The sequence below is a fragment of the Athene cunicularia genome, assembly GCF_003259725.1.
Source record: "Athene cunicularia isolate RWA chromosome 4 unlocalized genomic scaffold, athCun1 chr4_part2, whole genome shotgun sequence".
Lineage (NCBI taxonomy): Eukaryota > Metazoa > Chordata > Aves > Strigiformes > Strigidae > Athene > Athene cunicularia.
Genome location: NW_020799099.1, coordinates 4,822,013 through 4,847,130, shown reverse-complemented (window position 1 = coordinate 4,847,130; position 25,118 = coordinate 4,822,013). Strand labels below are relative to the sequence as shown.

The 25,118-nt window shown below is 36.8% G+C and overlaps 1 protein-coding gene across 4 annotated transcripts in view; it reads right to left on the bottom strand.

Annotated features, from left to right (window-relative positions):
* PDE5A (phosphodiesterase 5A) overlaps nt 1-25,118 on the bottom strand; it is a 137,859-nt gene that overhangs the window by 39,862 nt on the left and 72,879 nt on the right. For 2 of the 4 annotated variants that reach the window (XM_026847638.1, XM_026847639.1), the window contains exons 1-3: nt 24,977-25,105; nt 11,571-12,153; nt 9,948-10,037 (exon numbers count right to left, since the gene is read on the bottom strand). In XM_026847638.1, coding sequence (XP_026703439.1) covers nt 9,948-10,037; nt 11,571-12,153; nt 24,977-25,002 — 699 coding nt within the window. In that variant the 5' untranslated portion in view covers nt 25,003-25,105. The other 2 variants (XM_026847641.1, XM_026847640.1) reach the window with 2 other exon arrangements.

The following is a 25,118-nucleotide window of genomic DNA, read 5'->3' as shown; positions in this document are numbered from 1 at the left end:
ATTACACATCTAGTTTTATTTCTAAAGTTCTGTCTATGAATTATTCTAAATTTCAGATGATGCTTTTTTAGTACAGAAATAATCTGTTGTAAAATTTGATTTCAAGTTTCTGGACATAATTCCATGAATTAGAAGATTAAAACATGATTTCTTACAAAATCAAAAACAGTCCCTTTAAGGACAGTCAATTAAAGTCCAAGCTACTGGTGCTTTTGTAACATTCTACATAGAGGATAATTAGCCAGTAAACATGATTTCCCGATACAGGATGTTGGTTTAGATTTTTTTTTTTTTTAATGTAAAATGAATGTGAGAGAAGAGCACAGCTGTTTAAGCATGATGCTTTTGTTACTGCCAGTCCTTTTGGAGTTCAATTCTGCATGCTGGTGAGAGCCTCCCAGGAAACCAATCTGCCCAGCAAACAGCAGAACTCCTTATAAAAATGAAAGTGGAATTCAGATCTTTGCTTAGTACTGATTCCAGTTTCTAATGCAGGCTCTAACTGACATATGGGGAAAAATGAAATTGGGTGGTTGCTTTGGACTTACTCTTACATACTCAACATAGATTTCTTCTCTGGTAACTTGGATCTGTTTTTCAGAGCCCAAGGAAAACAAGAGAATTTAAAGAGACCTGCATACAAGTCAGTATGAAGAGAAAGTGAGCATTTCTTTAAAAAAATAATTCAGTGGGATAGTATTTCTGTAGATTCCCCACTGCAGTTATTCAAGCTCTGTACTGGCAGTGACTATACTGTCCTTCTTCTGAACTCTGCCCTTACCCTTGTACTTCCGTGCTTCTACTCTTCTGAGTCATAAATTAACCATGTAATTTCACAGCACACTAAAACTGGAAGGCTTTCAGAAGGAAGTTAATTTCAGATGAGATACTTCTGACTTCCACTGTCCATAAGGTGAAAATGAGAGGTTTTCTAATGCAAATATTTTGTCATTTCATTAAAAAAAAAAGGTTATTTTTATTATTATTATACTACACATTACTAACGCACACTCTTTTTGTCTATAAAATCAAATTACACAGAATCATCTGGTTTGGAAAGGACCCTGGAGATCATCTAGTCCAACTGTTCGCCTAGCACAGTTCCCACCTACAGCATATCCTTAAGCTCCAAATCGACCCGACTCTTGAGCACCTCCAGGGATGGGGACTCCACCACCTCCCTGGGCAGCCCATTCCAACGCCCAACAACCCCTTCTGGAAAGAAATGCTTCATAATATCTAGTCTAAACTTTCCCTGGTGCAACTTGAGGCCATTACCTCTTGTCTTGTCGCTTTCTACTAGGCTAAAGAGGCTCATCCCCAGGTCTCTGCACCCTCCTTTCAGGTAGTTCTAGAGGGTGATAAGGTCTCCCCTCAGCCTCCTCCAGACTAAACTCCCCCAGTTCCCTCAGCCGCTCCCCGTACGACCTGTGCTCCAGACCCTGCACCAGCTCCGTTGCCCTTCTCTGGACACGCTCGAGTCATTCAATGTCCTTTTTGGAGTGAGGGGTCCAAAACTGAACACAGGAATCGAGGGGCGGCCTCACCAGTGCCCAGTACAGGGGTCAGATCCCTTCCCTGTCCCTGCTGGCCACGCTATTGCTGACACAAGCCAGGATGCCATTGGCCTTCTTGGCCCCCTGGGCACACTGCTGGCTCATATTCAGCCGGCTGTCAATCAACACCTCTTATGCATAAACATTTCCTAGATTATAGGATTTCACGGCCTTTCACTAATATAATTCAGTATGTTTCCAATCCTTTTGAGACTTTGCAAAGCATTACTAATCTGGCTTCAGGCTTAAATTGGAGAAAGTATAGTTACCTTGATTTGTGAAGTCAAAAAAAAAAATAATTCTGACTATTTGTGATTAATGAAAGGTTTCTGTAATTGATATCGAGTGGGAGCTATAAGATGGTGAACCCAATGCTGTTTATCAGGATGGGTGAGAAAGGTACCAAAGTAGATGACCTTCTGAGGAAGGTGCCAAGTAGAGGGTGGGGACAATTATGTCTGAGCCATTACTTATATTGGTACCCAGAAATGAAGCCCACAGTTCATGGTATCAAGCTGAATAGCCACTAGCAGCACCTGGAATGGATGTAGGTTAAGGCAGATCTGAAAGAGAGGAGTAGCACCAGAACAAGAGATAAGAGAGGGAGGCTGGAAACTGGGAAGAGCTGTAAGTCACTCACTAAAATGCTGCATTCCTTACAGTTATCTATTCATTCATCTATTGAAATGGCTGGATCTCATCTTCTGCTAAACTCAATAAATCTGCTGTGTAGTAAACTCAGAGGCTAGAAGGTGCTAGCACAGATGAAGCCTGCCTAGCCAAGTACAATAACATGAAAGAGTACATAGTAAGAAGCCATAAAGTATATGCAAAGCCTGTGATTATTTTCAGATCTTTTGGCATACTTATAACAAATGAATGACAGCTGCAAAGAACTCCCTTTGTTTGAGATCCAAGCAGTGTAAAATCAGTGCAAGGTGTTAACGATGGTATTTTTTTTAATCTTGCTTATTTTTGGATAAATGGCATCAGAAGACGACTTTGGGGTGTGCATGTTTAAAAAGTTGTACTTCACTGTTAATCATTAAATTTATAATTGCTAAACTGACAGAAGGCATACAGTTTTATTATTTTTGTAATGAAAAAGACGACAATTTACTATCAGCCTAGCCTTCCCAAAATACTGATGTTACAAATAAGGTCATTGCTCTGCAGCATAAAACCCTGCCAGCTGAGGGCTCAAAAATGTCTGTCTGAAATAAAGTTTAACTGTCAGCTCCATTCCATACAACACAGTATTTCCCACAGTGAACCTGTCTTTTGCTTCAGTGAGGGACATTGCTTATCCAGTGAACTTTCTTATTGTAATAACAATGTTTAACTAGCCTTATATACTTCTACAGCAGACTTTGAATAGTAAGTAAATCCTTTAACCAATCACTATGCTTTTATGTTAACCTACATGTGCAGAGATTAGTGGTTGGGCCTTTTCTCATACCACTGTCTTCTGTGGGTATTTATTTAGGTTTTTTTTTTTTTCAGTTTTGATCCAGCATGAGCTAAGGCAACTTCCATGAGGTCAGAGGCTTTTTAAGGCATCCAAAAGGTGACTACTTTCATCTTGTGTAAACACATCCCCTCCATGAAAGGGAAGTCTGTGGTGCTTAAAAATGCTGTAAGAAAATAGTAAAAGGACCATATTATTACATCAAAAAGACTACTTACACTCCCTTTGTTAGTACTGCAGGTTTCTGATACATTAACAAAGGCATGTGTTCCAAGAGAAATGATCATTTTTTAGATCTTTGTTAAGGTCTTTCAATAAAAGGTTTTAACTGAAGAGGAAGGGAGTAATGAGGAAAATAAATCTGCTAAAAATTAATGGTCGTCTCGATGATGATAAAATTCTGTGCAGATGCAAACCTTTTTTGTTGTTGTTCTTTCAGTGGCATTCTAAGCTTTTAAAGACAACTTTGTAGCACGTGCCATGTTTTTCACACAAAATAAACAGTTTTAAAAATTAAACTGGTCCAAATTCTGGCCTCATTTACATCAGTACAAATTGCAGTGAACTTCACTAAATCCTGTAAAATGTGGTGTAGAGACAGTAACGAGAAAAAACTCAGATGGATATTATTTAGCCATTGGAGTCTTGCCTGCAATCAGGTAATTAGGAAAAGGTGTAGGAAACTCAAGAGTATCTGTCCCTGTTACTAAAGTAATTATGTAATTAGGACAGAAGTAAATCATGTGGTAGCCGTTTAGGCCATGGAGAATGTATGCCTGCATTGTAGAGAATACTAAATATTCTCTACAATGCAGGCATACGTTCATAAATACAGTATGAAACCCAAATCCTCATTTTTAAAACTTACTATAAACAAATCTGAAATAACAATAGGCCTGATCTGTGAGCTCCAGCTGGGAGTTATGTTCACACCAGCAGCAAAACTGAATCAAAGCTGTCTGCTCTGAGCTCAGCTATACAGAAAACTTAGATAACAGGTACATTAAAAGTATGAAATCTTTGTGGCAACAAATAAGACATATCTGAGATAAAGCTAACTCTCTGTAAAGCTTGGAGAATATTGTAAAAAAAATAGTCAAACACTTCCTCGTGCAAGCACTATTCCAGTCTAGCAAAAAGGCATTTTTAAAGTTACTTAGACACAATATTTTACATGTATTTAATTCTCTTAACAGGCAGGCACCAAATGAACTTTTTTGAAGATTGAGTCCTGTAGCAATAAAGCAAAGATGTATGTTTTGATTTCTTGTCATTCTCCTACTATGCCTAAAGAATTATCCTGTATATTTCTTAGTAAGAAGATAAAAGATAAAACTAGTAGGAAAGAAAGAGGTGAAAGGGGATGACCACTACAAAAGCTTAAGGTAGTACTCTGGACCCAAGAAAACCAAGAGTAAAGGAGGGGAAAGACTGAAGTAATTAGTATCTGGTTATACTCTGATACCTGTGAGTTGTTGAGTGCTACACACACTTTTTCATAAGCTTTACCTCCAGTCTGACTAGATAAGTGGGATTATAGAACAAGGTCTATCTATAGTAGTCATCTAGTTCCTAAGAAGAGCCTTCTTCCAGGTTTGCTGTATTGAAAGCACAGAACGGGTGGGCAGAAAGGAACAAGCTGTATGTAAAGGACCTTAGTGGTTCAGCTTTTTTTAAAGTAATTTGGAAAAACTCCCCTTGCATCAGAAACCAACTACTTTGTTATTTTCCATTTAGATCACATAAGATAGACAGATATGATGAAGACAAAAAGCAATTTTGATGATGGAATTGTTCTCTTACTTTCAGTCCCAAAAAAAAGGGGGGGGGGGAACCCTCCAATTACTGAGTCAATATCCACACCTGTCTTACCACATCTGAACACAGCTTTCCTAATTGTATTCTTGCTGGCAGCACAGGTTATCTTGCAGTGCTGCTACTTGTTCTGTAACCTTTCTTCTTGCTCTGTACCAGTTACCCTATTTAATAAAGCCTGATCCATATTACAAGGAGACATTTCTTCTAATTATCAGAGAGCTTTATTTCTACTATTTTCTTCTAATAGATGACTCCTGCCTCTAAAAGTAGCAGGCTACCTAGAGTATTTCCCAGTAGATGATGACTGATGACATTAGTGCTGATGACTGTGCTCTGAGTTTTACCTGGATTGTTTCATGCCGCAATTTTTTGCGCATTAAGATTACAGGCCTAACTGTGAAAGCTGTTCCAGCTCTCCAGGCAGCTAGTGCCTTTTTTTGAGTTGGTTCTTACTTCAGCTGCCTTAAAAATATAATTAATATAATTTTGCTTCCTAAGAAGATATATTTTATTTACCTTTCTGGCTCCTGAAGAAAAATTACATTAAGCCAAAGAATGATAACAGGAAGAGGGAAACTCAACTTTTATCTCATTTTAAAGATGGCAACATATCCACTTGACAAGATAGACTGAGTGGTTTTAACCTTCCTTTGCTCTCCTGGTCTCGTAGAGGTTTGATTCACACTTATAAAATTATCCTGCAGGGACAGAACTGTATTTACAGACTTTCATTTTTAATCAACAAAACTTTCACATCCTCTTCTATCATTCACGCCAGCTGTAGCCTGCATGTCTAGCAGTCTAGCTACTGTAACACGTCTCAGCATAAAATGAAAATCCACCCAAGAAGCAAATTACTCGTCTCCATAATCCTGCAGCAAGACTACTACTGGAAGTTGAGTTAGTTTGTTTAAAGTTAGCTTGGCTAGATCTACACTATACTGCAGTGACTGTGATGCATTATACCTGAAGTGTTCACTGTGGGAGAAAATAACTTCGCTGAGTAACTGTAACAAGCCTGGTCACATTTTATACAATAAAATTCAACAGGATATTTTCAAAGGCTGTTGTAAATAGAGTAGCATCTCTGATTTGTTGGGAAGAGCTTCCCAGTGACAGGAAATAGGGCGAAGTAACAAACTAAACAATGTGAGTGAGCACTGCCAGAATAAAACATTTCCCTAGCCAATTATAGAAAGTTCAATCTTGCACTCAGAGCCTGGGAGATAGGTATCAGTTAACTCAGCTAAAAGTTCCCATATGAGGAAATCCTACAGATTTTAGTAGAAATTAAACTGAAATAGAATTTTATGGAAACTGTTTTGCATGACTGAAAGAAAAAAATGCAGAAATAACAGAAAATGATGTCATTCCTGTAGATGTTCTATTGCAGCTGTGCTAACTCTGTGCATCAGCGGCCATCCATTCTACAGTTATTCCAAACCAGTCAAGAGCTGTACTGAGTCTTGTATCAGTTCTGTGTAACTCCACAAGTTGGTTTAAGCTAAGGGCTTCTATTCCTTATTCAGTTCTGTCAACTTTTTCCAAAATGACTGTTTACAAATGTCTAGAAAAACCAGATGTAGAAATTCGAGGTAATAAATTATTTGCAACAACTTCTGTAGTCCTTTTTCTGGGTCTTTAGATCCAAGACCAAACAAGCTCAGAAGAAAGTGCTACTGCATTTACTGACTTTATTACATGAGCTCTAGAAAACAAATCAATACCCTTTGAAGCTTTTGAAAAATCAAAGGTTTAAGGACACATCAGGAATGAAAAACTGCTTTTTGAGATACATGATGCTGAACTGCCACAAACTTAGGTCTTCTGCCAGCAGTGGTAAAACCCCGATTTCTGTATAAGCACTCTAGTACTGAAATAGTTAGTGTTAATAGCTACAGCGAAAGCCTGTGGCCAGCAATACCAGTTTCCTCTTGCAAGAGAAATAACCATGGTAACGCTGTGGTACAAGCTGGCTAATACTAACTTTTCATTGGTGGCTTTTGTACTACTGAAGATAAAAATTCAGTCTCTTTAAAGGTTTTGATGTGTTCTCTGATACATGTTGATAATCCAAGCAACATATATGTACATAATCATGTCTAGAAAACTATACAGTTATCTATTCTTACGGAAAAATCATCAGAAGATAAAGTCTTTCAGGATCAAAATGGAATCTTTGCTATGGCTTCACATTCACCTTATGGCAAATTTAAATACAGGATAGATGATTAAATTATTTGACTATGAACCCTTTTGTAGAATACAATTCAGGTTACCCAAGGCCCTTCTTCCTCAAGTTTTCTTCAAATGATACAGCCTTACATGCCAGAAAGCATAATGTGGCAATACTTTTGTCACATGATGAGATGGAAAGAATTTCTGTTTAGTTATTAGAGATTGTGCAGCAGGGGCTTACAGATATCAGAACTTTGTTCAGAGCCCCTGAAGTCACATGCAAAGCTCAGTCAGTTTGCATTTCTAGTTTTTTCATGGGAAAATTAAAACTTCATAAAGCTAGCACTATACAAACTTTTATGATCTGGTCTTAAAGGACATAATCAGCAGAATTTTCTGCATCTGAAATTCAATGTTTCTGTGGCATCTCTGTCAGCAAGAATAGGTTGAGTAGGGGATTCAGAAAAGTTCTGTTACTATTAAGTGAATGTAATTCCATTCTTTGTGCACATCTGCACAGAGGTGAAATCCTCTTACAGCACTGCTTTTCTTTCTCATTGTTACTAGTTCCTGGGTCCTTTTTATGAGCACTTCTGTGAATCAAACCGTTTTCTTCTTTTCATCTATGGAATTTCTTACTAGCTGTTATTTTTAAGTGAGACTTTGGTTTCTCACATGCCTCATGGAAATATAGGCAAATGTGAAAAACATCTACTGGAAAAATCTCCATACTTCAGCAGGCCCAAAGGATTTAATAATCAGCATGAGATTTTCTTCCTCTCGATTAATGACTCTTTTGTTTTAAAAAAAGAGTACTAATACTAAACAAACAAACAGAAAACCCCAGTTGCTTCTCTTTCTCAGTGGTTGTTTTTGGATGTCTTCCAGAATTGTCTTTTGACTGTGGTTGCTGACATCCTGGGCTAAGGCAGTGTTAACTAGCCTCTATATTACTAGAGGGGCTTCAGGGATAATTTTTTTTTTTTTTAAACAAGGAAGAGCCAGTATTCTGGTTTTGTTGGTTTGGCAAGTTTTTTTAAACAGAAAAAGCAGCAGAATGCATATGGCAAATTAAGGACTGATTCACTGACTCCAACATCTGTCCAGAAACATGTCAGCTATGTGTTGTTTGAGAGGGAGAAAAACCTTCTCATAGAGACTTTAAAATCAGAGAAAAATAAAAAATGCCATCCTTTCCTATAAGAAATCTTATAGTTCAACCCCTTTAAATTATAGCATATGAGTAAAGTGTAACAGTCGCTGCAAACTTCAGGTTGGCTGAACTTTTCAAAATAAACAAATTCCTGCTTCATTTCCATTTGCTGATGCACTTAAGAGTAGAAAGCTAGCTGAAGATACGGCCAATTGCAGGTTTATTCAGCCTGTAAGTCATGGTGTATTGGACCAACAGATTACAGCTCTTATTCCTTCCCCCACCTACCACCGGTTTCTGGTAAGAAGCTCACGCTCCCTGGCCAGCAAGATTTTGTAATTAATTTCTGATCCAAATTACACAAGAGTGTAGCATTTTTTCCATTCAGCAAAAAGAAAATGGAATTGCTTGGGTGAAATTTAAAGCCTTGCATCAGCCTGACATGGACCACTGGTCCCTGACAGCTCTTCACACATCTGCTTTGCTCATCAGCTGGCCCAGGGCCAGAAGTGGCTGCTGTGGGTTAGAAAGGGGAAGACTTTTAATGGGAGTTGGAGTAAGAGAGGATCAAGGCCTGTCTTGGAAGAACTGAAAAAAAAATTTTTAAATCAAAATTAGCAGTAGATGAAGAAAGGAGATTCTGGCTGATCATCTGGGTCAGCTGAGTAAGATTCAAACAAGTTTAATCAGTTTATTTGATGAAAAAAAGGTTCAGTGCAGTAAGAGTCAAGATGACACATTTCATATGAGGAATATAAGATGGAAGAGCAAGAAAAAGAAGGCATAATGTCTTCAGACCAATCCTGGCAGCATTTCTTTTTGGAGTTTGAGCTTTCTGGAAACAAACTATAAATACTCTGAAAAATAAAGGAATTACAGGAGAGAAAATATCCATCTTAAAGCTCTGACACACTCAATAGAGAGCCTTACACTTTGTGAGTATTTTAAGAACTGGTGATGTGGCTGAAGGCTACTACATTCAGGATCAAAAAAACCCAAGCTTGTTTCACTTACTCCCTGAGTAAAACAGTAGACCACTTTTTTTCCCATTCATTGACTTTACTGAATTCACTCTTCAGCTACTCAGTGCAAGAAGACATCCTTAGTCCATAATAAGAATTCTCACTACTGCAATAGCATCAGACAGGAAGAGAGAACTTCTGTGAGAAGTAGTGTGGACAGGTAATGTGTACAAGAGTTCAATGAACAGATTCACATTGTTTTAAATTAGGAGCGATTTAAGTTACATGACTTGTGGATAACTTTTCTGAATCACATCAACACCGTGTGTTTTTCAATGCCTGATGTTAAGCACTTAACATGTTTCTTAATTTATTAGGTATGAGCCATGTTAATAGAATATGAAAAACAGCCTTTTAGACAATGATAAAACCCAAGTTGAATCCTCTGAAGAAAATAATGTAGATACAAGCTAAGCTGAAGTGCAGGAACTCCTAATTGTGATCTGAGCATGCACTGAGACAGACCAGTATGTGTGCAGACAACTTGGCACAGGAACTGGGAACAGCACTTCTGGAGTTAAATATATATATTCTACTTCTGCAGCTCGGGTTAAACTCTTCTTGACAATTCCCTTTAGCTTACATTACTGGACTAGATAAGATAAAATTAACGTCCAAGAAAACATAGGCAGTCTTTTTTAAAAAGAGACGGTTTTATACTGCAAGATAATGACTGCCAGCTAATAAAAATTTAAAGCATTAGCACAGCTAGAAACAGTATTACATAAAGTGATCGCAATACTGCAACTTACCTCTTCCCTATGATTCTTTATTGGCATACAGAGAATACTCTGAGTCTTATACCCTGTGATCTGGTCAACTTCTGCATTGAATCTTGGATCCTGATACAAGAAAAAAAATACAGTTAATTGACTACTTGCCTGAAAAACAGTTCCTTTTCTTCCCTGTTTCAAAGGTTAAAAAAAGTACAATATTTGACTTAACTATTACCCAGGATAACAAAGGTCCCACTACTAGCTAATAAATGTATAAAGTTATTACTATCAGTGTGTTAACAACAAAAAAGCATTTATGTAGAACATGAGTGTCTGTGGATAAATACAACTGCTAGAAAGAACAAAAAACTCCAAACCCTAGGAGAAAACTTTTTTGAGCCTAGACCATCATTATAATAAATGTATACACGGACTAACCATTTCTAGCTTTTGTCAAGAAGAAATTACAAAAATATACCGAAAGACATATGGCCACAGAGGAACAAGGTTTCAAGAATGTGGTTAGTGTTCTTGCTTTTAGCAGAGATTTCTTGCTTCATTTTTCAGCTGAGTATTGTTATGAAATTTTAAAAATCAGTTTTATAACAATACATACTAAAATAATTCAGACTGGTTTTAAAGGCTGCTGTTCTTTCCCTGGTAATTGATTTCAAACTGAGCACCACAGACCCAATTCAAGAATGAGCTTTTAATCTATAAGGACAGGTGATGTTCTGCTGTAAACATGTACTAGCCAACATTTAGACATTTTCTGAGGCAGCAAACAAGTGTTTGTTGAAAACAAAACCATATGAAATAATACTGCTCTCTTTTGCTTCTGAAAAAATCTAAATGGTAATGTTACCTAATCCTGCAAGCATGCTCAGATTAATTGAGAGATTATCAATCTGAAGCAGTAATTTTCAAATCTATTGTGTACCTTTATTAGTTAATTAATCAATTAAATAATTCATTACAATTTCCATCATCCCTAAATTCAATGCACAAAAATCAGCATATCCAACAAGCCTGGAATGAAGAGATGTTAAATTGAGATGCAGGAGATGTCCTCTCCCAGTGCTGGATTTTCTTCCTTTTTTCATCTGGCCTTGTATCAAAATAACTCAAATCAGAGTAGCATTTCATTTGGGAGACTTCTGTACGGTTCAAACCCTCATCCTGTTCTTGTTCCTTCAGCTCCTACCCTTTGTGACTCAGGTATGATAAAATTCTTCAAAGTGTTTTTAATTACAGGACTCCAGTTTTGAAGACAATTACATCACAATTTCATGCATTTTGGTGCGGAAGTACCTTATGTCCTTATACAAGCAGAAATTTAAACATTTAAGTGTCCAAACCTAGAAATACAAATCCTGGTGTGCCGATAGCTGGTTAAAATGGGGCTGATGCCTGTTAATTTCAAACTTACATAATTTATTTTGATGTTAGCATTCCTCTAGTCATAGCTACATATTTCTGTATATGCATGTATCTATAATACATGTATCGTAACAAAAAACATGGTGTCAGGTTTGCATCTTGACTCATTTAAGTCAATGTGGCTCCAAATACATATACTAAAATGGGAATATTACAACTGCTGATAATATGCCTTTTTCTTTTTCCAAGAATTGTTCAAGATAAATTTTCTTGGTTTACCTCATACGCATTCTTGATGTTCAGAGGCTGGCCTATAGCTGCTACATGACCCACAATGCCCTTGTTCCACTCCAGGCGAATGCAGTTGTTGGAAGCTTCTTCCAGGGTGGAGCCTTCAGCCACATCAAACAGCCTGCTTACAAGGAACTTCTCATTAGAGCTATCCTCACAGACCAAAAACAGGGAATAGCGATCTGCTGCTATAAGCTCATGGATATGTAGGAAAATTTTATGGCAAAGCGCTGTGACATCTAAGTGACTAGAAATATCTTTCACAAGTTCTAATAGTCTTGAGCATTGATCCCCTGCACTGGTCTCAATCCTTGGAGATTGCAGAGGCATCTGTTCCTTCTTTTCAGAGCCGGAGAGGAAGCTTACTGCTCCTACTGAGTCCTTGACAAAAATAGGCCTTAAGGGTCTGTCAAATTCAGAAGCAGAGATCTTCCTTGCTGGCGTCCCAGAGCTGGTGGTCTCAGGACAGGCAGGCTGGTGACAAGCACAGGATTCACTCTGGGACTTGGTTCCCTCCTTGCAGACTGGGATGGTATGAACTCTCTCAGCAAACCATGCATTAACCATTTCTCTGCAAAACAAATAAAAACACAGTGAATGATGTAAGTTAAAAGTCCTCAGGAACTAATACGTAATTGAAGAGGACATGACAAAGAGGATAACTTTAAACCTTTTCATACAGTGGACACGAGTACACCTTTAGTGCTCCTCTGTATCAATATTATTCAATTCTACACAGCACTTATATGCCCCGTGAAAGGGAAGCTATTTCTGCCTAAAGGAAATACCTGAATAGGGCAGAGGAAGGCTGCTTATACTGTGGCTTTCAGAATATAGAAGATCAGAAGTTTACACCAAGTTCTGGTCCTTTCCATTCCCAAGATTTGGATTTCTGTGTAAGATGTATATATATATATATATTCACATGGAGACAAAACTCTTTTTAATTCTGTTTTTCTAGACTATTTCTAACTTTTAAAGAGATAATTTTGAATTTTAATTCTCTCTGTCAAATCACCTGCAGCCCCTCCTGTTTTTATGTTGCCCACACACTATTTTTAAGTTAACTTCCCCTGCTCTCTTAGAGTTAATGAAAAATGCTGTTTTGACTCAAAGCACCAAAGTTTTGTTTAAAAACTGTCATAAAGAAACATGGGTATTTCTAATTCAACCCCCTTCAAAATAATGAAAAGACAGTTTTCATGCATCTCCCATTTCCTTTCCTTGGAGATGAAACTCACTGACCAACTCAACCCAAAATACTGAATACCCCCAAAATTCTATTTTTGGAGAGTGTACCATTAATTAAAAAATGTCACACATCTCGTATCTGTGTTTTTCAAATTACTTTAGCACTTGAATGCCAACCCTAATAATGTCCTCGCTAAATACAGCATATCTTGATTTATCCAAAAGCACACATATCATCAGTAACATGAGTATACTTTTTCCAATCACTACAATATTTCCTTGTCCAAAATCTGTTGGTTTGTTTGGGCTTTTTTTTTTTTTTTTTTTTTTTTTTTTTTTTTTTTTTTTTTTTTTTTTTGTAAATACAGTGCTTTTTATGTCGTTTACTCAGCGTTGAGGATTCCTCACAGCACATGATCTACACTCGGAAGAAATGTTTTTTTTCTGAATTACATAATGTATGGGCATACGAACAGCAAAAATCCTATTAAAAAGTCTGATCTTTTGGAAACCTTTCATGGTGGTCATGTTTTAAATTTGGGATATTTTTTATTTGCTCAGCAGACCACAGGAATTTCGAGAGTGAAGCTGAATGAAACCATGGAAATTAGTCAGGTTAGTCAGCCGCTGATCAGTTACATGCATCAGTATATGTTAAATATGAAAAGCACTGTACACAGTATTTTTTTCCTTACAGAACTGATTCATCTATCTTGTAGAATGCAATATTGCAAATGAAATTAACTATTAATTCAAAGGAAAATAATCGATTAAAATTTGAAGTCCACCAATATTATTCTTATTAGCAAGCAGTCCACAACAGGAAACTTATTTGTCTTCTATTAGGAGGGTTTGAAAGAATTTTTTAAATTTTGCAGTCACATATCATTTGGAGACCTCAACTGCAGGCAAACATGCTAATGAAAAAATTAATTGATTTAGGAAATAGTGTGACTGTAAAGGGAGCACCTGGGAAAAAAAAACAAAACAGTCATTGTGTTACTGTACCCATTCCGCTTCTGTGTGAGCTACCTGGTAATTTTTTTCCCCTCAAAAAAACTATGTCTGACTGAGGTAAACATCACTCAGTGTAGCACTGGAAAATCAAATTCTTCTCTTATTCACACCAGTGCAACTCCAAATAAATGGATGATAGACTATTCTTTATTTGGGCTTCTGTCTGTGTACTGTAGTCCTGATCATGCCAAACCTTGCATACATGGTTAATATTTATAGCCCCAGTGATCTTCAAGGCTGAATGGTCAGTGTGGTCACATAGGACACTTGTGAATCTTCTGAAAATCAGAGATTTAGAACCACTGAGTGAAAAGTTGGGACATAATTAAGGTGGTGGGAGTTTTGCCTCTGAGTTCCACAGAGCTAGGATTTCATTCCATGTTCTTACATTTTCCATGAAGCTCCTGGAACAGCGCTTGCTGTAGCAATAATATACCTCAATCACCATCTATTATAAATTTCCCAGCAATCTAAAGCCAGTCCAGTTACTGGAAACATGGTGCCAGAGAACACAATGAAATTCCATTGTTATTCTGAAAGAGTTTTGATTCACTGCTAGCTACTTATTTTTAAAGGAAGCAACCTCTGCTTTTTAAGTATATTAATAAAAACTACCAATGATCCTTATTTATTATAGCAGCAATATGTTGGTTTGTTGTTTTTTTTTTTTTTTGTGGAGTTACCTCAGCCCAAATGTTTCTTGCAGTGAAGAAGCATAAAGAACAACTAACATATCAGAACTTTGACTTTAATAAGATTATAGTACTTAACCAGGATAAATATTAAACGTGGGAGCTGTGACCATGTATAACTGAAATGCATAATATATTTTGCATATCACATTTGCAAAAGCTGTTTCAATGAGAGTCAAAATAAGAAGCTAGCACTTAGTGACATTTGGTATTTTAATTTATTAAACTGAATGAGAACACAGAATAAAAATTTGTGATGAAAATGACCAAAAGTATCCTTAAGAAAAATAAAAAGCTTAAAATGCAAAAAATTGTAAGCAAACACAGTAAACTGCTAAAATCAGTGCTGATATCTCTTGTCATCATGTGTGTTATATGTGGGGTTTTTTAGTTTTACTCTGATTTCCTCAAGAAAATAAACTACCTGGAAATTTTAGTTTTTTTCTAAACAAAATTTAGCATCTAGCACTAAGGCTGCAGAAGAGAACCTGAAAACACAAGCTGGGTGCATTTAAAGCCTCAGACACAAGGAGGTAGATATAGAATAATCAATAGTTTTGAAAGAAGGCTTATGACTTGACCCAGTTTCATGGCTCTGTGTGCTGACTTGATTTTTGAACATCCAGGACTGGCATTAATGTAAAATAAGATTTAAAAGTAACTGTAATAACCTAGTATCAGATGGAGAGCATTCTTAAACTAGCAAGTGATTAGGCATAGGAAACCCTGTACTTTGTCTAGGCATGTCTGAAAATGCACAAGCGTGAACCCGTGCTATTGTCAAGTGACGGCAATTTGTAGAGCAATCTGATTCACTGCTTATTTACACAGGAGGAAAGGAGAAGATAAAATGCTGTAATTTCACTTAGCTCTGTTTTACACTGAATTTACATACATGGATGTGTTGATAGAAGAATCAAGGCAGAGAAAGAATGAGGTATCCTTTATGGACAAAGCCAAAGCTAAAGCAAAATTTTATCAGTTGAAACCTGCCATTTTATTTATTCTGGAATGTAATGATATCCCCTGGCCTTAATGGTGTAATAACAGTAATCAGTAAGAACAATGTATTCTGAATTCTAGTACAAGTTCTCAAACTGTGGCCATGAGATAATTTAGTTTCTACCTTCTTGCCTTTTTACCATGTAAAAATAAGCATTTTTTTCTCTATCTTATGGAGATTATTGAGAGATGTGGAACATAACTGTAGTATCTTTCATATGAAATGAAATACATTTCTTCAATAAGAACTGACTACTTGTTAGATATCTGCACCATTTATGAAGCACTTTGACACTGAACAGAACTATATGTGGAACTACATAATTATGAGTAACATATGCCTGTCCCCTTTACTGTTTCTCAGATGATGGTCCAGTAACTTCCCAACACAGTGTGCAATTCTCAAAAAGCTCTGGGGGTTAACAACACATCTTTAAGTATACTGTTTAAAGAATGGCTTTCAACTTCAAACCGTTCAGACATTTTTATCTGAGCAACAGAAAAGCCGTTCAAATTCAGCTGGAATAAGAACAGTGTTCACTGACCTTTACTGAATGCCCCTTCTAACAAGGAAACTATTTAGCTCCTTTTACTCACAGTTATACACATGGGTGGAAGAACTAGCATTTCACATTAACTGATATATTCTAACTCTATTTGAAATCTGTCAGTCTTGACATGCATTTGCTGGTTGACACTCAATCCTATTTAGCAGTGCACGACAAGAAGAGTATCATTATTAACACAACTACTTTCTCAGCGCAGAATTAGCTCAACAGATATCCAGTACCAGACACGTACGGAACCACAAGTGAAGTTACTGGAAATTAGTAACAAGTGCTATGTATGATTAAGATGTCATTTTGAAAGGACTGCAAGAAGAAACAAAAACTTGTGACTATTCTATTCATACCAATAGTTTTCAGTAAGCATTGACATTGTCAAAAGGTAATTGTAAGGACAAGACCTTTGCTGTGGAAGTAAGTTTAGAAGTTAAAACCAAGGCAATGTCTCCAACCTGCCACAGCAATCACTCTGTCTTGAGGAGTTACAGGCATCAGCATCCATTCCTCATAAGCTGCATGCATCCTTTACTGCAGTATGAGCCTCCACTCAGGAAAGCTATAATTTATCACAGAGTTCATAAACAGGAGTAATTGAATTTGAAGTAACCATTTTTAGTCACTTCTATCAGCCAAATCCAGTCTTTCCTCTGTAAAGCACAATTTCAATGGAGTAGGACAGTGACTGCTGAATTTGGCAGGTGACCTCATCAGCAGATGACAAAATTGAAGAGGAATTTTGAAGATAGGGATGAGAAGGGGATGAAAATACAATGGCAGGTAAAACATTTTAAGAAAAAAAAATGACTACGTGATCCTCACCTCTATAGTCACTTGTATACAAGTACACATTACCTGCATTACATGAGAACTCGGGAATGTCAGATGAATTAAGGCTCTTTGGCCCTGATTTGGAAAACACTGTACAGAAAGTAGACCTGTCCCTAAAGCAAGAAGTTTTCAATATGGATAGGCAACAAAAATAGAAAATCACTGGGTGAGAAAACACAAGCACAAGGAAGAGACATGGCTTGAGCTAGGTCATACAGAATGGCACAAGTAGACCCGAAGACAACCTCAGGTCTAAGACCTGAAGAGGGCCCTGCTTTATTTCCTGTGCTGTATTGTGTCAAGCCATGTTGACCTGACACTAATTACTATTCTACTCATACACTGGGAATATTAAATAATTTATTGTACCCATCTTTGCTTGATTTGTGACATCTTCAAAATACAAAGAATACTTTAAAAAAAAAACCACAAAAAACCAAACCCAAAACCCTAACAACCAGTGAAGACATTTAAAGAGTCACAGCCAGATTGTAATGGTCTTGCTCACACACGTAACCATGCTACATATGTAAGACCATACCAATGTGACCATTCAGCAAGAACTTGGTATCTTTGGACAAGAAGTGCAAAAACAGAGCACAAACATAATACTGAGATACAACAATGCCAGTATACAGTACTGCATCTCACCTGTCTTGCACAAAGAATGCATAATAATTACTGTGCCATAAAAGTACTGGGTGGTGAGCAGCTTTCAGTGAAAGAACAATTAATTCCCCATAAAATTTCTCATAAATCTTTCATGTACACAATGTGTAATGTTTCAGTAGTTGTGTGGACTGTTTTGCTAATTTTTCATTCAAACCATCAGTTACTGATAACACACTTCAGGAGGGGGATTCAATACAAACTTGCCTACTAGAATATGCCAGCTTTAAATTCCTGTGGCCTAAGCCTGCTAGTGCTGAAATCAACAGTATTTCAAGACAAACTTTGTAACTGTTTTCTCAGTTGATCTTCTTAAAATAACCACTAGACATCTTCAGATTTCTTTCGTGCATCTTGACATAATTTAGGCACATAAATCTTTTAAATCATTAGCAACAACTCATAAACTATTCATTTTTAACAAATGAGTTTGAAAGTCAAAGTAACTTAGATATTATGCTTGCCTTCACATTTTCTTTCCAGTACTGCCTATTTCACAATCATTTTCTAAGTGGTTTTGTCTCCTTTCTAGCCATGGAAAGATTTAAATAAATGGTATAAGGCTTCAATAGATGGAAACAGTAAAGTGACTGTAAAAGAACTGTTTTCAAACTGACTAAAAAAGTAGATTGACAAAGACAATAGTTGTTTTTCCTTAAACTCTGTCCAATTATAGTTATTAGAGATACTATTTCTAACAGGGGTAGGCAGTTTTTGAAGACAAAGTATGACTTAGAATTCAGAGCCAAATTTTTGGCACAAGTCAGTCAAATATGTAAGTGTACATTAAACATGTTAAGTGGCCAGACTGACTTCTGTTTGGATACAGATCTAAATTAAGAACTCTAATTCTTGATTCAAACCATGCTTATGACAGAGTGAAATAACAACTTTTTAAAACTAGAAATAATGTTAATCTTGTCTGAATGCTCATATTATTTTTTTTAAATTGGAGGCAGAGGTTGCTGTATTATTTGAACCAAAAGTATCTGAAATGGAGGACCAACACTAACAGGCTATTCTTGGCTACTTTCAAGTTTTCTTTAACAACCAAACTGCAAGTTTAACTTTTCACAAGAAAGCTTTCCTCCATAGAAGGGACTTCTAGTCACACTGTGAAGACTGACTTCAGGGATTGAATGTCAGATTCTACAATATGACCTTTATATCTCCTCCCAAGGTTTACTTTTTGTTCCAAGCTCAAAAAAAAAAATTAAAAATAACTATGTACCTAATGATTTTGTGGTGGAAAGCAACAGGACAATGCCAATGACTCTGGGGAAAGACGAATTAAAAGTGAAGTTCACACCTGCCTGGAGACCTCACCTTAAGTCTTAGGCACCACTTCAGTTCCACTTAAATTCCTAAAATAGGAGTTAAGTAGGACTTGAGATGTGCAGAGGCTTTGGGATGGCTCTCTGTGCTGGCTGGGGTGAGTTCACCATAACGCACAAATAAATGGGAAAATATATATCTTCTACTAAGCAAATATATTTTGTGGCTATATTTTCAGTGCCAGACCTAATGTGAAATTACAACCATTGAGTTATTCACAAGGGCCATTTCAAGTAGGGTTTCTTTTCTGGAACTTCATAAATAGCTTCTTTTGTATTTAATGCCTTTTTTCTTCAAGTAAATCATATAAAAGAGAAAGCATTCCGTGTAAGTTTATGTATGTTTCTTTGCCAGTAAGGAAGAGAAATACTTGTATTCTGTGGTTTTATTAATTATAGTTATTCGTGACAAAAGCAAAATGCTTCCTCTTTAATGATGAAAATGAAAATTGATGGCATATTAGTTCAAGCCAAGAATGTATTGTCTAAAATGACTCTGTTTGTAATTCTTGATCCAAGTCTCATATTCCCACACAATTCAGCTTTAATCTAGCATGCTAATAAGCATGAACATAGGCTATGATGTACTGTATTTGATCCGAAGACATCATAGGTGATGTATCCTGGATTTTATCCTTGTGCACAGAGGTAGCAGAGTTACATACACGCTATGGAAGTCTCAGTCCAACTTCAAAATTAGACCGATTGGTATTTTAATTTTATATATGTAGTCTTTGTCCTAATCCTGTACAAAGACATGAACTTCCTCCTCACGTGATGTTTCAACACATGCCCAACACAAAACCTCCATGAACTTCTAAAATTTAGAAATAAAAGACAGGTGTCTAACTTTGTTGTCTCCAGCAGAGGCAATATATGCCTCAGCACCACTTTTCTTCCCAGTCGCCAGAAACTTGACCCTATTCTCCAAAGTTTTCCTAGCAAGAACAAAAAAATGGAAATGAGATTTCAAATGCCTATTAGCATCATCAAAAGTACAGTAATATGATACTAAAGTTACCCTGAAACAAAAGAAGGCAGAAAGAGATGTTAATAGTTAAAGTAGTTCACTCCATCTTGTTTTCTACGTGTCCTGTAAGGTTTAGCAGTTGCATTTTAATTAACGTATTGTGCACACCCGTTTGTTTTTTTATTACTGAGGGCAAACGGTATGTAGTAAAAGCACATTCTCCTACAGCTCAGTACTATCTGCTGGCTAGTTTTATCTTCACACCAAAGATTCTGTGCAGGTGTTCAGGTTATCACCTTTTGAGAATTAAAGATATAAATTGCTAGTAAGTGATTTCTTCTTGTTTCTTAAATGACAGTTTCTTCAGTCTACAGTTAATTGCTGGTTTAGACATTGTTTCCAAAACACTGCCACACACACTCAGCTTTATTTCCAAGAATAAATGCCCAAAATACTTAATCACATTTACAACTTCATGATGGCGGGTAACATTCCTTACCTTCCTGAGTGCTTTTTGAATCAGGAGTTGAAAGTATTTTGGGATGATCTTAATACTTTGCAATTATCAAGAAAGGCTTAAGAATATGAATACATTATTTATAAGTGGGACAGCTATGGAGATCATTAGACCAACAAGAAAACTTTCCAGGATATCACAAACTGTTGCGTTTTGGTTTTTTTTTTTTTTTTTTCCTGATACTTCATTCTCAGAAAAGCTCTGTAAACATCTAATAAAACCAAGTAAGTGGGAGAGAATATTCTGATCCCTGCATAAGCACCATTACTTCACATGCGGTTTTCAAGCCATGGTCCAAAGAGTCAGTGGGTCTGCAGTCCTTTTGTAAATGCTTCACATAGGATAACTAAGAAAAGCAAGTCCCCTTCAGCATATTCGAACAATTTGTATAGGACTCTCTGCTTCCCCTGGAGAACTTAGGGGTCCTTCAATCACAGAAGTTTGAAACCCAGTGCTTGTTTACCAAGGTCATGTTAGGGATGAATATGGCTCGTACCTGTATCTTTTTAGGACTATTATCTTTTTGTATGTCAGTAATATATTTTTAAGAAAACACACAAGCCAAAGCACATTTCAGTGCAGAAAATCTTAAATAGCTCTATCTTTGAAAATCTGAGTTTTCATACATTTGCTCCAAAACTTAATTTCCTTTCAATTAGGAAAAAATTAAACATACATATATTACCAAACAAAACAATTACATGATGCATATGACATAATATTTATGAGATGAAACATCAAACAGCCATCTCAAAATGAAAGACATTTTTTAAAAGCCCTCCAGACACAGATTAGAAGGTAAAAGACCTAACTAATTTATTATTGCAAGGCAGCACATTACAAACTGATTGTCCACCAGTCATCAAGAAGGAAAAAAACCCGAACAACTGTACTTGAGTTTTTTCAAAGTAATAAATGTAATTGATATATTCAAGTTGTGCAATCTCTGAATTCCAGCAAGTACAGTTTCACAGTAAGTGCCACTTCTGGAATCCTCAGTGAAGCGCTATGAAGTACCATGCCGTTAAGGACATGCATTTTTCCAAATACAACCCCACCTTAATTCATTTGTAAATATTTCCCAACCCCGCTAATAAGCCAAGATGCATTTATAACAAAATAATCTTATTTCCAAGTGAAAGGCATACAAGCCTTGGGTTAGTGATTTGCATCTATCATGCCATACATTTAGGAAACCAGACAAAAACTGCCGGGAACAATGCAGTTGCCTCTAACTGAGAGGAGAATTTTTACTTTGGCTGTTTTGGCAGGCTGCTGCTTCTGATCGCAAAGAGCACTAAGAGAGAATCGCTCCCGTATTATTAAGAGTAGGAACAAACAGGAAGTCAAAAATACAGAAGTACTGCATAAGGGGTTAAAATAAGTATGATGTTTGAACATGACAATGCATGGATTTTTATTTTTTTAAAAGGAACATGAAAAGATAAACTTTAGGAAGATCAAAAGGGTAACAAATTCAGCCGTAAATGCAGTACAGTTTTGTGACCAAAAGAAGGCTACAGGTTATGCCTTTGTAACATCTAGTTAGAACAATTATATTTGTAGCAGCAGCTACAAAGAACCTTTAACAACAGTATGGGTAGACATAAAACACAATCTAAAACAGGAATCATTTTACATCAAAATGTTTCTGCTTTCTGGGAATCCAGAATATGATAAGCGATTCTAAAACTCTGAAAGGGGAAAAGTAACAAGAGGAGCTGAAAATAAAGGAATAAACTAAATAAATTTAGTAGGAGCTAAGCATTTAGAAACTCTTGAACCCATAAGTGTCCAGTAACAAACTCTCCATTCAGAAGGTTTGTCAACCAGCACCCTGTAGCACTAACTGAACCAAATTCGTCTCATCACTGAGTGTGCTGGTGACACCCTTTGTTGGTCTGCACTTTGATCATACTGTAACAACGCTTCATGGATAATAACTATTTACATTATCTCTGTATACCACTCACCTCCCTGGTACAAAATAAAGTAATAAATAACTGACTCTGTAGCTTCCTACTCATGGGATCACAGTTTATTTCCATACTCAAAGGAGGGAACAATTTAAAGCTATTCACCTGGATTACATGCTTGTAGGATTGCAACCTTGCTCTGTACAGGTGGAAGTCAATCACCATAGTTTTGTCACAGAATATGTCAGTCCACCTAGCCATCAAAGACTTGGGGAAGGCAGTAATGTGGCCTGCCTGTTAGACACTATCAATCTTGAGTCATTGCAGGATCAAAATACAAGGTGTAAGCTATTTGTATGTATTTATCTGCCACAACAGACTTCAGGGGAGGGGAAGAAAGCAGATGCAAATTTGTCAAGTAGACAACCTGCAGCCTTTCTCCCCAAGAATCCAGAATATGGACTGGGAGCCTAGCAGCTCTAACAGTTGTCCCACTATGAACAACAGTGAACACAAACTAATTGTGGGGGGGAAAAAAAAAAAAAAAAAAAAAAAAAGTCTTCTTTTAAAATGCCACCTTGCCAGAAAATATAATTTTTATTTAAACCAGGAAAATAGATACTAATATCAAGCTGACCTATGCAAACTGAAACAAGAGGTAACTATTCAATGACTATATGAGATGATGTTACTCCCATGCTACTTTAAAAAAAAAAAAACCAAACAAATCTGAAGGCATGAGACCACCCAAAGCATTTGTTTCATAAGTATTACTTAGACACCTAATTACAACATTGTTTTGTATGAATTACCAAAAGAACTACTGTATAAAACAGTATGGGAATTAATTGCAGAGAAAAAAAAATAAATTATTTAGTACCTATATAAAGATTGCTAAATTAGGTTCTGATTCAAAGGTCATTATTAACAGTGGAAAGGGCTTGTATTACTCTCTAATAAATGGTTGGGCTGGTGTTCGTTTCCTATTTTTGTGTATAAATATATGAGAAACAGATACAGAACCTATCTGTTTCCATTAGCAATTTTGCCTTGCAATACGAAGTGGAATATGCCTCTGCGCTCTGTGAGATACTAAATTAAGTAACTTCTTGGTCTATTGCTTTTAGGACCTGTGAGGACTTTGGCATATTATGAAGCTGAACAAAAAATGACAAGCAGTAAATTAAGATTAGAAAACAGTTGAAACTAGTTCAAGGAATGCTGCTTTACTTGACAGGGTAAACATAATGCTGAGTTACAAAACATTAACGGCATAGTCTTTGTTCAACATACCGTTGTACAAAGATTCAACTAAAACAAAGCATGGCATTGGATTTTAAGGTTTTACTCTTTTCAAGCTCTAAATAACACTATGATGTAGAAGATTAAACCTTTTTACAAAGTACACCAGTTCTTTCAAAGCGCTCAGCTTTACAGGATATCATTTTAGCAAATAAAATTTGAACCAACATACAGTCAAATAACTTGTCATTTGTATCTTCAAATCCAGACTAACATGTAACAGAGGTATGCCTTATTCTATAGTTATAGTCTTCTATTTATACAGTAAGGACAGAAAAAACTCCATGCAAGACAGTGGAGAAGAGAGTTTTGAGACAAATGGAACGTTTGCATCACTTCAGAAAGACCACAGAATTGTTGCCAAGCAAAATCTCAAAGTGAACAGTTTTTCTGCAAAACTCTCTCTAAATTCAGAGGAATCGCCATCATGCAGACACAACCGAATTGTATTTTGTGAACTACAGCCTATTTCAGACCCACACAAACACAAAACTGTCTCAGCATTAAAAAAAAAAAAACAAAAAAACAAAAAACCAAAAAACTAACCAAACCTCTCCATGGGGAAAACAAATCTGACACAGCGGTTACTATTAATTAGCATTCCTATTTGTTCAATACTACTTCCAGTTTCCAAAGGAAGTGTGACAGGCTGAACTAATAAAACGCTACTTCTCAAAGCTGCTAACACCTTATTTCCTGGGCAAACAAGCTACCCTTCAGTTACACACCATGCACTAGTGTTCTGGAGAGTATCAACCTTAACTACTTCTATCTATGCACTCGACACCTATGCACTGCCTCTTTTTTTTTTTTTTTTTTTTTTTTTTTTTTTTTTTAAAATCAACATTTAAAATACATTTTTAAAGGCACTTTTATTACTTTTCCGTTAATTGAGCCTAAGGAAGAAGCAGCAGAAGAGAGGGGACTGCATGACAGATGGTCACAAGAAAGCAGGTGACCCCTGAAGCTTTCTAGCTTGCTGCGAGTCAATTATTAATGAGGATTTCTCTTCTTACCGCCCCATCCCATGCAGAGAGGAGCAGCAGCAAAGCCTCGCTCAGAACGCATCCATCCCTGCTAAGTGACTTGGGAAAGAAGTAAATCGGGAGCGGTGAGCAGATGGTGCAAGCAGCTCCGGGACAGGAGCGGAGCGGAGCAGCGCGCCCGCGGAGATGCGCGTCCGAGAAACCAAGCGCAGGACTTACTAACCCGAGCTCTCCACTAAGATCTACCGTGGGAGCTGCAGATCGCGTGTGTTCTGCATCCCCGCTGCTTTGTTTATCGGAAAATATTCAAAATGGAAACCTGACTCCACTTCTAAAAATAGCCGAATTTACTCGATTTCAACTTGAAGCCCCACTGCTTAAGTGTGACAACGGTGAGCCGATACCTCGTCTGATCTCCAAAGGGCAGCATGTCAAGCCAGGGCGCGTAGGGAAAGAAGGAAAAAAAAAAAAAAAATCCCAGACGAGCTCTTCAGGTCTCTACATGGGGTCCTCTGCAAAAACCACCACCACGGAGCGGCTTCCCGG